General features: G+C 51.4%; 2 protein-coding genes across 2 annotated transcripts in view; one reads left to right on the top strand and one right to left on the bottom strand.

Annotated features, from left to right (window-relative positions):
• EFR3B (EFR3 homolog B) overlaps positions 1-119 on the top strand; it is a gene marked incomplete at its 3' end in the record, with an annotated part of 84,811 nt that extends 84,692 nt beyond the window's left edge. The window contains exon 23 of the mRNA XM_079720758.1: positions 14-119. Within this exon, the coding sequence (XP_079576884.1) occupies positions 14-119 (106 nt within the window). The remainder of the gene's footprint in view (positions 1-13) is intronic.
• A 5,908-nt stretch (positions 120-6,027) lies between these two features.
• Positions 6,028-9,249, bottom strand: POMC (proopiomelanocortin; the record flags this gene model as incomplete). Its single annotated transcript, XM_079720971.1, has 2 exons — positions 6,028-6,842; positions 9,118-9,249. The coding sequence occupies 2 exons, from the start codon at positions 9,247-9,249 to the stop codon at positions 6,189-6,191; spliced, it is 786 nt and encodes a 261-aa protein (XP_079577097.1). The 3' UTR covers positions 6,028-6,188.
• Positions 9,250-14,047: the final 4,798 nt, after the last annotated feature.

Raw genomic sequence — 14,047 nt, 5'->3', positions numbered from 1 at the left:
GTTTCTGCCCCAGGCCCCCACCAAGCCCATCAGGAACCATCACCGCAGCCTATGGCCAGCCTCAGAGCCACTCCATCCCCGTCTATGAGATGAAGTTTCCCGATCTGTGCGTATACTGAATTCCAAGATCCAAGACACAGCTTCTCGGAAGGGTGGGGCCTGAGGGAGGGGCCCGCCTTCACGCCCACCCCGACGCCATGGAGATCTAACTGGGATCTCAGAGAAAAAGCACCTTGGACAGCTAAGCAAGGTGGAGCCCTGGGGCCCCCTGCCCCCCTCTCGGCCTCCCTGCTTCCTCTTTGTCTTTCCTGAGGGAGATCCGGCCACGTGCCTCTCTGGGGCCAATAAGCATCCTACCTGTGCCCTTTGTCTCCTCCTCTGTGTCATCCTGGGGTCAAGAGTCATTGGGGGTCTCCAGAGAGAGGCTGAGGTCCCAGGAAACTCCTGCTTAGAGTAGTAAGTGAAGGGCTTTCACGGGGGTGGGTGTGCAGCTGCCATTCCCCCAGGAGGGAACTAGAGAGAGACACAGTTGTTCAAAGGAAGCTGGAGGAGGAAGCAAGGCCAGCTCCTCCTGTAAAGCAGTGGCCTGTGAGAGCTGGAAGATGGGGCACTGATGTCCTCCAGAGTGTCCGCTCCTCCTTCCCCATTTGAGGGTCCAAAGGCCTTCAAGTCTCTGGTGTCTTTTCCACTCCCCTGCTCACCCTGCCAGTTGCCTCTTTGTGAATTGTTTCTATTGTTAATTAATACTGAGCTTGTATAACAGAAGCTGGGGTAGAGACACCATGGGGGCCAGCAGGCCGCTGATAGAGGGAGCCTGGGTCCCCAGGCTGGCCGACTGGGCCAGGGAGCAGAAGCTCGGGCCAGCCTCCTGTCGAGGAGCAGCGGGCAGAAGTGGGCAAGTCTGCGTCCCTCTGTAGTATCTCCCCTCCTTTGTCCAGAGGGATGTATTTCTGAGTTGAGTTCTCCCGCTTTGATGCTCTTCTTCCTGCGGCCCCCCGTGTGAGCTGCCTCTGGCAGAACCTCACCTGGGCCTCTTCCTGAGGCCCTCTGGCCAAGAATAGCCCTTTCCTTCTTCTTTTCCAGTCTAACTTCCCATAACTTTTCTGAGCTGATATGACTCACAGGAAGGTGAGAATGGTCACATGATTCCTTCCTGGAGAATTTGCTCTTGAAAAGAGGGAGGGTGAGTAGATTTCTTGGCCCAAAGGAACCCCTTTTGAGGTACAATTTTCGGCAGCGTGGGGTGGGGTCGGAAGCGGGCTGATTCTGCTAAGGGGAGGGCAGTCTTCTCGGGACACCCTCGGGTCACACCTCTGTGCGTGGCCCCGCACAGATGCACTGTGAGAGCCTGATTATCAGGGCTGATAGGTGTATTTGTCCAAATTCGGAGAATCTTAACACATGGAACTTTCCTATTGCGTGTGCAATAACCTTGTTGGGTATGGGGGCTGCTTGACCCTCGTTCCTATAGTTTCCCCCCTTGGTTGCTGCCTCTGTGCTGTGGGCCTGTGGCTTCCAGAGGGTCTACATGACTACAGGGCCGAGGGGGCCCGGCTCCCGCCCCTCCGCCACAGCCTTTGGCTCTGCTCTGTGGCTTTTGGCTAATGCTCAACCCAACTTTACAGGCATGAACCGAGATTTCTCTTTACTTTAATATCTCTTTATTAAGAAACCAAATTTAAAATAACTAGAAACAAACTTGAAGACAAATGACCTTTGGAAGAAGCTTCAGAGAAAATCTAAATCTTGAGCCACAAACGTGTCTTTTCCTCACTGGATCTTCCCATCTTTCTTCCCTGCTCAGCTTTGTCGCGAAGCCCTGTTTCTCTCTAGTGCTTCTCTGACTGTAGGGTCCACCCCCATGGCAACTGCACCCCGAGCACTGCCCTGGGGCCCTGGTTCTGGGACTTGGGAGTCATTCCCTGGAGCCTCTTTCTAGAACTAGCACTAGAACCAGAGACCTACATGTCCATCAGCTGTCTCTCCCTCATCCCCACCCTGGGAACAGATCGAAGAAACAAGGCGCAGGATTCCCATTCTTCATCTCTTCATCTACTTCACTGCTGTTTCCTCTGTCTGAAGCAGCTTTTTCTTTGCGTCACTGCTACATAGCAAAGATGTGCTTCCTTTGGAGACCTGGCCACATTTTGAGTGCCCTCCTTCTCGGTTTCAATTTAAACTTACACTCAGTAGAATATTAACTTGCCTGCTGACATGGAGTAGAATATGGATTCTGGCCAAAGATGCCTCAGAATCAGAAAGTTCATGATGAACATTAACTGGAACAATTACATGGTAAATTAAGCAGCCTCCTTCACCCAGCCCTGCCCTCCCGAGCCCTGGGAGAGAAGGCAAGCAGAGTTTGGTGGGTACCCCAGCCTTCAGCCTAGCATCACTCTTCCTGCCTTCCAAGCCCGCTGGCGTCTGGCGGCACCGTGTCAAGCGACCAGCCCTTTTTGCTATCCCCCCCTCTATTGTGAATTTTAATCAGCAGGGCCACCCAGGCCAGTCGCTCCCCAAAACTGCTGAAGACTCTTCCTCGTGGGCAAGGGGTAGGGTCGGTTAGCACTCTGCTGACAGAACCCAGTAGCATGGATATATTTGGAATTTCAGTGAACTTGGTTGAGTCACATAAATGCATAAGAAGCAGATGAGACGAGAGCCCCAGTGTGACCCTGGAGGCTCCTTCCGGTTTTCCTTGCAAAGTGGTCCCCCATGGCCTGTGCCTGTTCCCATTTTCCTCTTTTTGAAAAGTAGAAATAAGTGATTTCTTGACTCCTAAACATCTCCTCCCCAGAGAAGTAGCCTGAGTGGGTCAGAAGAAGAAGGAGAAAAGTCCTCAGACATTCTCCTCTGTCCAGCCCTCCACCTCAAGCATAAGAATAGATGCATGAGCAGTGAAAAGGTGGGGCTGGGACCATCTGAAGTGCTTGAAGTGCAGGGGTCCCAGATGCACTGTCCTTTGCCCTGGGTGTTCTCAGTCCCAGAGGATATGTTTCAACTGGCCTAAGAATCAGAACAGCCTTGCAGTTGTTTAGACTCCTCAAAGGCCAGACCTCCTGGCTTCACTAGGGGCCCTTGGGTCATGACACCTTCCAGTTGCTATTCCATTGTCCCTGGGGCTTCTCACCTGGGTACAGAGAGTCTCACTGAGAAGTGAGGCTATTTCTCCCAGTTCCTCTTTATGACCATGAAATGGCAGCTGGCCAGCTGGGGCCTGTGGGAAAAGACTAGACCTGAGCTGTTAGGCTGAATATTAAGTTTGATGGTAGACAGGGAAGTGGGCACCTCTGAGCAGGCCACGCCCACTTCTCCAGACCCACAGACCCTGGCAGGCAGTTGTGCTGAAACAAGGCAGCTTCCTTATGTCTGGGGAGAAGGCTTAGTGCAGTGTGTTACCTCTTCATCTCGCTAACCCTAGAAATCTTCTAGTTAAAATACCCCGTATCCCAAATCCGGCCTAGGACTGAAGCCTGCAGAAGGATGGTCTTGGTGGGGCCTGCCAGCTGGGGAAGTGGGGAGGGGACACAGGCCTGTGGGAGGGGGCTCTGCGGCCCGTTTTCCGTGCTCTCCTTTAGCACCAACCAGGTTGACCAGGTCTTTTCTCCTTCAGGGACCCTTGGGACCCCAGCCCATTACTTTCCCCTTTCGAGCTCTTCCTCCATGGCTGTTGATTCTGGCCTGTGGAGTGCAGAGCTGTAAATCCACAAATGCTGCAGCATTACACATACATTGTAACATGTCTGTGTCCATTTAGACGTTCATGACCTGGCTGAGTGTGTGTGTGCCCGTGCGCGTGCATGTGTGTATAGTGTAGTTCATAGTTGACAGTGTATGTATATAATAACTGACGTATTTATATGTGAGTGCAGAATTAGTGCCTGTGGCGGTTTTCTGTATTTTGAACTCATTGAATCAAATTAGTTTAAGGAAGGGGACGGAGGATTGGGGGGGGCGGGGTGGAATGTAGGAAGAAGGACTCTTAGCAAGATTATTCTTTAGGACTATTAGTCGTGATTTCCCAATGAGCCTTCATGATGCCCTTTTCAAATAAATGTTAATGTTGTCACCACACAGTTGTCTATTTGATTTCTTTAAAGTAAATGGTTTTTTGAGATGCAAACAGGATCTGAAAATGCCACCAGTATTAATCACTGACATTTAGCCACCCCCGCCTATCATTATTTACTTGCCTCAAAAGGAAGGAGGGTAAGGGAAAGGATGCTACCAAGATGTAAACACAAGGCCCAGGATTCCCAGCATAGGAGCATCCTCAGATGGGAAGGCCTGGGCCATTTCTTCATTACAGTGACTAGAATCTAGCCCCATTTCATATAACCCTCATTGAGGGAGACTTTATCTTAAAAGTCTGGCTTTCTGATTCCATCAGGACTTCCCAGGTGCATTCCAGTTTTCTTTCATTGTGAACTTCTAAGATCATCAAAATATGGGAGTAAATACAGAAGTGCCACACAGAAATGTTCCCCAGCCGGCTTTGATCTGCATCATCCCCTGGTATGTCTGATGCAATTGACATGGAGATGTGCATCTCTGTGTATCAGTGTCTGTGAGTCTCTTGTGAACTGTAAATGTGTGTGACTGCAAACCAGTGGCCCCAACATTGTGAAAACATCATGGGGACATACAAAAGAAGCACAATCCCTGGCCTCTGCCCTCGTGGAACTTAGAGTTTCCCTGAGAGAAAAGCACAAGACATATGTGCAGCAAGAAGCTTCCCATCTGAGCTGGTCTGCATGCCCCCCCAGTGCAGAGGGGCTGACTGCAGAAACCCTGAAAATGAGCAGGCTCAGCTGCAAGAGATCCCAACTTTCCCAGTGGAAGTGGACTTTCAGCCTGGGCTCATGTTGAAAAAAGGGTAACATTCCAAATGGAGGGGGAAGGTGGGGAATTCCAGGCAGAGGGTGGAGGAGGATGGGAGAAGAGTGAGAAGACCAGGGGAAGTGGGGTTTGGTAAGGAGAGTGAAACTGATGGACAAGGGCCCTTGTGTGTGCCATGCCCAGTAGTTTGGAATTGATGGAAGAGTAGGGGTGGGGTGATTGTTTTGTGTCTTGAGCTAGGGAATATGGAGAAAGCAAGATTTTGTATACATTAATATGAAGAATGTGTACGATGGATTGGGGAAGAAGGCAACTGGAGACAAGGACACCAGTTGGTTAGGAAGCTGTTAGGATTGTTAAGGCCTGAGCCGCGAGCGCTGAGAATGAAGAGAAGGTTGCAGCTGGACAACATGAGGAGAGAGCTTGGGCATGACAAGGGGGAAAAGATAGTCACACCTCAAGGCTCGAGCCCTAGGGACTGGAAGAAGTATCTGTGCATTTTGTGTTGTATTTATACAGATGTGTCTCCATGGGTGTGTGTCTATGTGGGTGAGACCCTGTGTTTGAGAATATCTGAGAGGAGTCTGATAAGGCAGTCAAACTGGAACTGATACCAACCCTCAGCTCTCCCATTTAGCCTGTCGGTGATAACATGATCCCATCCATTTTCTCATTAACCCTCACAGTAGCCCTCACAGTAGTAAGGAAGAAAGGAGTGGATGAGAGAACTAAATCTTGGAGAAGTTCAGAAACTTGCCCGAGGTCCCACATGGCTAGATTCACGGAGGCATTACCACAGCTTGCCACCTGAGCCCAGAGCGTCCTCCCAGTTTTGGTTGGGCTTCATCAGCTTCCCGCTGGCTCATGGAGTTGGTTGGAAAGCAGGGTCACTTGGAAGAATCCTGCCTCTTGACACATCAGCCAGCTGAGCAGTCCTTCCCCATCCAATGGAGAGTGGGAAATGTAGCCATACTGAGCCATCACCCAAACTATTTGACCCCTTGAAGACCCATTTGTCACGGGTGGGAAGTACATTTTCTTTTCATTCCCACTATATCCTATGAAACATACTACCACTTGGTCACATGGAAACCGCTATCGCTCCTTCAGTATGTGCTGCTCTTAATTTGATGGATAAGCATTTTTATTTTATTCGCCCAGTCAATATTCAAAGTCAGAGTCGGATGGGAAACTTGAAAGGTTTTATTTCCTAACTACAGACAGCTTTAAAAGGTGGAATAGCTGGTGCCATCACCGCCTGGGCGAGTCCTCACCCAGGCCGCGAGGCGGCAGGAGGGGGGGCTTTGGGGTCGACTTCCCAGGGAGAGAAGCCCTGGCCCACTGCGCCCTCACTGGCCCTTCTTGTGGCCGTTCTTGATGATGGCGTTTTTGAACAGCGTGACCAGGGGCTTCTGGCTCTTCTCGGAGGTCATGAAGCCGCCGTAGCGCTTGTCCTTGGGCGGGCTGCGCCAGCGGAAGTGCTCCATCTTATACGGGCCCTCGTCCTTCTTCTCGGCCGCCTCGGCCTCCGCCACCAGGCCATACTCCAGCTCGGCCCGGGCGGCCGCGCCCTCGGCCGGGGCCTCGGGGCCGCGCGCCGGCTCGGGCCGCTCCCCGGCCAGCTCCCTTTTGAACTCAAGGGGGAAGGCCTCGGCCGACTCGTCCTCGGCGCCGTTGGGGTACACCTTCACGGGGCGCCGCTTCTTGCCCACCGGCTTGCCCCAGCGGAAGTGCTCCATGGAGTAGGAGCGCTTGTCCTCGCGCGGGCCCAGCTCGGCGCCATCGCCGCGGGGCCCCGGGCCTTGGCCCCCCGGCCCCCCCTCCTCCTCGCGCTTCTGGGCCGCGCCGCCGCCGCTGCTGCTGTTCCGGCGGCCAAACCGATCCCAGCGGAAGTGGCTCATGACGTACTTCCGGGGGCTCTCGGTCAGCGGCTGCTCGTCGCCGTTGCCGGGGAAGACGGGCGTCTCGGCCGAGAGTTCTGGCTTGCAGGCCCGGATGCACGCCTGCTGGAGAGCGGCGAGCGCGTCAGGCCCCCGCGCCCGCGGCCCCCGCGCCCCGCGGCCCCCGCGCCCCCCACCCCCCGCCGCGGCGCCCTCACCACCCACAAACTGCACCTGCGCCTCTGCTCCCTCCGCACGTGCGGGCCGCACAAGCGGCGCCAGTGCACTGTGGGTTCCTTGCCGAGGACGTCTGCCCACCCCCGCCTCTGGGCACCCACGGACATCTGAGACTCAGCTCGGGCAGCGCCTCGTTTGTCCCCTGGTACCCCTGCCTGGCAGCTACAACAAAATCCCTGTCCCACTCGGTGGTTTACTTGTCCCGTAGCTTTGTGGGCAGGGTCAACGTCTTAAACCTTATAAGCCAGATATATAGGAATTCATCAGTAAATGGCAGGTGGGTGGTAGTTGTTGGCACTTAATGAATCGCGAATAAACAAACATGGTTCAGTTCGGTCTGGGAAGGGCATCGGGTTGAAATTTGGGAGAGAATCTCCCAACGTGGGAAAAGAAGTCCAGGCTTCTAGGGCCTGTATTTTCCACAATGCCTCAACCTTACCCCAGTGGTCTGCAAACCTACCTCATACCCTCCCCCAGCCATCTCCCTCCAAACTTTCCCACACCCACCCATCTGGCACTTTCTTTCAAGTCTTCTGAGCTGATCCTATACTTTCCTCAATCAGTGAGCTTTGGGAAGAGGTGTCTCACTTCCCTGTCACCTTCTGACTGGAGGGAAGGGTAGAAAGTCAGGATTATTTCCGTTGCAGGGGTCATGGAGCCTGTGTCTCCTCTCCCTGTAACTAGACAACTGTGGCACACGTTTGCTTAGGAAAATGACCTTGGGGCTGCAGCCTTGAGTTTTCAGTTACTGGGGACAACAAAGGAGGGAACAGAATGATCCCTCCCCCTCTGTTGAGTTGGGGATTTCATACTCCAGGGATTTAGAATTATAACACTGCAGAATATTAACAGTGGAAAACAAAAATTGTCTCATACTCCTCTCCCCTGGACACATAATGACACCCAATTTCTCAGAGAGGAGAAGGGAACTTGGCAAGGTTCCACAGCCCATTGGTGACAGAGCTGGGACTAGAACCCATGGGCTCTGACCACGGCCAGTGCTCTTTCGCTGGTGAGCTCTCAACGGAAGAGGCTGGGCAATGGGTGTCTCCGATCAAGAGTCTCTTGGGTCTCTCTGAACTAGAGCTCACAGGATTCCCTAGGCTCTTTATTTCTATTTTATATTCCACATGCAACCTGCTCTGTTTTTGAGAAAGTCTCTCTCCTCACCTAAACTCAGCTTCTCTACTGACAAAATACACAGAATGTAGTGATATGCATTGCACCCTCACCAGGCAGGTACAGGCAGAAGGATGGAACTCAGTCACAGACACCAGCAGTGTGTCTTTTGCCTTGACTTGGTATTGTTTCTCATGTATGCCTCTCAATACAAATACACACACACACACATAAACACACACACTGTGGTGACCTAGAGGGAGTTCCAGCCTGGCAAAAAGGGCCTTTATATGCTTCTGGAAAGGCTGCTGAAGGGTTTTTTCCTTCTCCCTCTAGAGATGGTTTATAGTACTACCTTCCTGGCTTTGTAACTGGTAGTAGATAGAAAGGGAAGAAAAATGGAATGGAAATGGCAAGTGACATGAGGTTATTTAAAAAGGAATAATTTGGGGGGCTTCCCTGGTGGCACAGTGGTTGAGAGTCCGCCTGCCGATACAGGGGACACAGGTTCGTGTCCCGGTCCGGGAAGATCCCACATGTCGTGGAGTGGCTAGGCCCATGAGCCATGGCCGCTGAGCCTGTGCGTCCGGAGCCTGTGCTCCACAACAGGAGAGGCCACAGCAGTGAGAGGCCCCCATACCGCAAAAAAAAAAAAAAAAAAAAGGAATAATTTGGGGGCTAAAAGATTGAAAGTATAGGATCAGTTGACGGAGCAATTATTGTTATCATTATTGTTAGTATTGTTTGCTTTAATGGCACTGTCTCTAAATAGCTTAAATGGAGTGGGTCTCTATACAAGAAGACAGGACAGGAAGTAAAGATAATCAAGCAGAACTTGGGGACCAGACCCATCTCCCTGAAGCTGCTTCCTCCCTTCCTTGGCTCAATTCTGACTTCACTCTGGAGGTCTATTCCTGCCCTTGGATGACTTACCCATATCTCTGGGAATGAATTTCCCGTTCCCCATACCCCTTTCTTTGTGCTGTCCCAGCCCCAGTCCCATCTGATACCCAAACCAAGATGGCGGCCACAGCCCACATACCAGCAGGTTACTTTCCGTGGTGAGGTCCTGACACTGGCTGCTCTCCAGGCACCAACCACGCACTTCCATGGAGGCCTGAAGCAGCAAGGCCAGCAGCAGGACGCCCGAACAGGTGCTGTGCAATCTCGGCATCTTCCAGGCAGGCTGAGGCTCTGCAGAGGCAAACAAGATTAATGGGACCCCTGCAAGGAGCAGAACAATGTTGGCCACTCATCAGAAAGGACCGTGAGCCAACATTAACAATACGCTCATTTGTGGAGCTCAAGGCTTTTTGAGGACAAGCTCAAGGAGCAGGTTGGTGTGCAGGGTGGTCGTGTGAGTTGGAATAGAGAGGAGGGCAGTGGGACCTGGGGAAACAATGTACAATTTCTCCTTTATCTCCTATTAAAAATCAGACCCCAAAGGATGTTAGAGCTGGAAGATATTTTAGGGGTCATTTGGTCTGGCCCCTTGTTTGAGAGATGAGGAGACTAAAGCCCAGAGAGAGACAATGACTTAGATGTTCATGACAAGGTAAGGCTAAGTTCTCCTGATACAGCACAGAGCTTTTCTGTTTTACCATCTTCAGGAAACTATAGTTCTAACACTCCAGATCCAAGGAGTAACTTGGGAAAGGCAAAGCACTCTGAAACTCCTGCTTGAGATGGTCTACTCCTCTCCACCAGGATTCTATCATTCCTCAGAAACCCTGTTTCCTATGAATAGTAGGTTTAAATAAAGGCAAATAAAACCTCTGTCCAGTTAAGCCAAAACCTCAGCCAACCCAATTTGATGACCTGTACACAAATCACTCAGGGGATCACTATTTCTCAGGCCCCTGTAACTTTGAAGAGATTTATGTTTAAATCAGACCCATTCTTTTAAAACTGGCTCATCTCCTGAACACATTACACGTCAGACCTCTTGTGCTATGAGTCTCTCAAATGTAGTCTGAAATAGCTGGACCTGAAGATGCTGTAGGTGTGGAAAGGAAGGAGATGGTCACAGAGGGCAGAAGGGAATTACCTCCCATTGTGAATACCTACCAAAGACTCTTTCTCAGAGAAGTCAGGAAGTACCTCTGGTCAGATGCTGAGTTCAAGGGGTCAGGATGCAGTGAAGGGAAGAATCAAGGCAGCCTTTTGCCCCATGTATCTGACTCTTTCCCCAGCTTTCTAGCTTTCACACTGCCCTGTCCCCTGTCATGAAGGTCAGCCCTCTGAAATGACCCTGAGTTCTGTCATCAGCTCACCTACAACTCCACAATCATTTTAGATTTCAGAAGATCTTTTCAACCAGCTGTTAGGAAGAAACCTAATTAGGTAAGAAAAGTAATTCACATTAAGGTGTGGAGGACTAATTGTCTCTCCTAATTTAAAAATATCTGCCTAAAGACATCTCCTGTTTGTGGAGGCATGGGCCAAATCTTTTTTATAGGGAAGGCTCTGGAAGTGAAATTTCCCCCTGGCTCTCATTGTCTACTTCAGGAAGCCACTTCCTTCTCTCGGTCCCACCCCACTCCTTCCCCCAAAAGCTGAGCCAAAAGGGCTCCCTTCTGAATGGTTGCCAAGCACAGGCTGAGTGTTTTCAGAGCAGCCATTAGGTGGTGCTGGCAGCCAATAACCTAGCCTATCAGCATCTCAGGGCAACTGGGAGAACCTTGGTCACCCTTGGTGTCCAGTTGTGACCTGGGACAGGCTGCTCCTGTTGTAGACTTCTGGTGCTCCAGTTCAAGTACAAAGCCTGAATTTGGTGGACAAGGCAATTTATGTTAAAGCTCTGAGACCACACAACGCATTTCGGTCAGAAAAAAATGCCCAGGTTTACAAGAGAAGCAGAAGAATGGCAGTTTTATATCACTATGGGCAACTGTAAAATAACATATTAGTAAAGAAGGAAGTAAAATCATACAGGTCTGACAGTCCCCTCAACTATATTTCAGTTCTTCTCAAAGTTGGCCATTCTGGAATGATTTCATTTTCTAAAAACTCACCTCATGATTTCAGACCTTCCTGAAAAGCCTCAGAGAGCATTTCCTCTCCTGCCCCATTGGCTAATGTCACCATAACATGGTGACATTCTCACTCCCCACCCTCTCAGAGCTGCAATCTCCTGCTAAAAAGTTAGATAGCTCCCTGAAAGCAACTTGTCTTCTTTCTGCTTCTGTATATTTTCTATTTTTCAACAAAAAACAAATATCACATTGTGTTATTTTTTAAAGCAATAAAGTAAGAGGGAGATGTCAAATGTGCTTTCTGTACGTAGGGAGTGTCCAATAATTGAAAACTTGGAAAAATAAGTAGAAATTTGGAATTTGCTCATCTTGACATTAACTTTATAATAGAACTACACTTATTAGAAATACATTTGTGTAGGTGAATTCTCTATGAGCTAAACAAAACATTTTTTGTTTTTTTTAATTTTATTTTATTTTTAAAGTATTGTTTTCCATTATGGTTTATCACAGGATACTGAACATCGTTCCCTGTGCTCTACAGCAGGACCTTGTTGCTTAGCCATCCTGTATATAATAGTTTACATCTGCTGACCCCAAACTCCCAGTCCCTCCCCCCACCCCGCACCACCCAGAACATTTTGCTTGTTACTATAAAAGTGCCCACTGGCCATGCCCTCTGTCAAGGTTAGAGGAACAGAGGGGCAGAGCTTTGTCCTTGCACCATGATACACACGTATCAAGTCCTAAAGCAGAATGTCAAAGGAACATTAAGTCATTACATAAGCCATAGTCTGTACATATCTCAACAATGGACAGAACCAATGCACACTTTTACTTTCCTTGGCTCCTTCCAGCCATTCTGTGGGAACCACCCCCTCCCCATTTATTCAGGAAGAATTGGGGGGAATCCAAATGCCCTGCAGACTCTGTCTCCCTCACTGGGAACCCACCTTGCCTGAGCCTCCATCTTGCCTGAGCCTCCATCGGCTCCTATGGCCGCTTCTGCCCTGCAATCTAGGGTCTGCGGGATAGAAGGTCCATTCTGAGGTCCTATTGAGGGAAGAGACGGGGTGGTTCAGGACCGTGGACAGTTCCCATCCGGGCCACCTCTTTTTAACACCAGCTGCTTTTCGTAGAGGAGGCCATGTCCGTATCAGAGCGCGGCCCCGTCGGGTGCGCTGAGGCGGACAGGGAAACGAGGATTCAGAAACCTGAATCCAAACAAGTCTGGAATGCAGGGAGTTTATTGTGACTTTTAGCCTCGTCTCTTCTGCCCCCATTTCCAACATCAGTGTACGCTATAGTATATGGTATCTTTTAAGAAGTGACACCTACCCAGAAAATCAGAAGAAAACCCGAAAGACTGGGTCTCCCGAGATCTCCCCAGAACGCGGTAGGAGTCTCAGGGGCCCTAGCAGCCCCCCTCCCCGGGGGGTGGGGTGGGACATGGCTGCCAGCTCGTGGAAGGCACCACTTTCAGCCGTCGCAGCCGCTCTCCCACCGTCCAGAGGCTGGGCTTCGCCGCCTCGCTGCCGGCGGATTCCCACGCGGCACCCAGTACAGAAAGTTTTCAAAGAACTCAGGACCGCGGCAAGGCAAAGGTACCTCTGAGATCGGAGCTGGACGAGAGCATCCCGAGCCCCCAGGCGCAAGGGGTCCGGGGATGAGAGCGAGGTTCCGCGCCGCTGCGCCCCTACCTGTCGCGGGGAGGCTGCTCTCGGGCGACTCCCGCTGCGCCGGGGCGAGGATGCTCGGCGGCCTCTCGGTCACTTTTCTTCCCCTCTTTCTCTTCCTTCGCGCCGCCTTGTCCCGCTCGCTCTCCGCGGTCCTTATATACTTGCGGGGCTCGCCTGGGTGGGCGCTGGACGGGAGTGAACTTCCCGGCAGCGGCAGCGTAACAGGCAACTCCCCCGTCCACAGGAAGGGGGGCCGTGGGGCGCAGGAGGGGGGTTTCCAGGTAGGGGCTGAGCGCGAGAGCAGACGTGCCCGGAAAGGCTGGATCCCTGCCCCCGGAGGCTGGAATTAACACTGTCCTGCCGAAGGGCACACCTGGCAGCGGGCAGGAAGGAACTTAATTAAGGATGGTTTTGGGTCTCCAGTTAGGACAAGCGGGAGGCTTAGCACCCCGGTGTGGGGCAGGTCTAGCGCGCCCGCTGAGGTCATTGAGGAGCGGGTGAAGTTACCTGTGTACGTGCTTGGGCTGGCATCTGCCTCCTTCGCATTTGGAGGTAAATACCACCGCCCAGGGAGTACGTCTGTGATGCCTCAGATCTCCCCAGCGTTTGGAAACTGTGATGTGAAAATGTCACAAGCAGTCACAATCCCTCTGTAACAGGTTGGAGAGACCAGGGGCAGAGAAGGTCAGGAGTCTCTCACCTGAGGCCCAGGACACGTTGCCTTCTTGGGGGCGTGAAGGTGTGTTGCATTGTCCCACTGGGGCCTCCTCTGCAAAGCCTAGTCCCTGGCAGGCTCCCTCCTGTGCCCTAAACCCCAAGGAAAAAGTGCTGTTGACCTTAGCCTATTAACGGAGGGAGGAGGGAGTCCTCTGTGAAGAGCGGCTGAAGTACTTTCCCTGTGCCAATGAGCTGACAGCGTGGTCTGGGGATTCTCAGTCTTCTCCAAACCTGGTCTTGGAGGTCTGGCTTGGTGCTAGTCTCACATGTCAGGCCAGGGAGGAGAGGACAGCACTCAAACCTGCAATGGAAGAGTCTCTACCTTAACCTGGAGTAAAGAAGCAAAAGCAAATTGTGAGGAGCAGCAGGGGCGAGCAGGAGCGTTGGGACTAAACTGAACTTCAAGGCGCTTGTTTAATTTGTCATTTGCAGGAACTTTCTTTATTCCCAATCAGATGCTCTTTTAGACTCCAGGACTCCCTTGAGAATTTCTGGTTGGTGACATTGGCTTTATAGTCAGCAATCCTTTTCTTTTGGGCCACAGGAGAGATTCACGCTCCTTAAGAGTAAATAAGGTACTTTACTACCTGGGCTTGGCCTC

This window comes from Hyperoodon ampullatus, assembly GCF_949752795.1.
Source record: "Hyperoodon ampullatus genome assembly, chromosome: 15".
NCBI lineage: Eukaryota > Metazoa > Chordata > Mammalia > Artiodactyla > Ziphiidae > Hyperoodon > Hyperoodon ampullatus.
The sequence above is the reverse complement of the archived record's forward strand: the minus strand, read 5'-3'. Positions and strand labels throughout refer to the sequence as shown.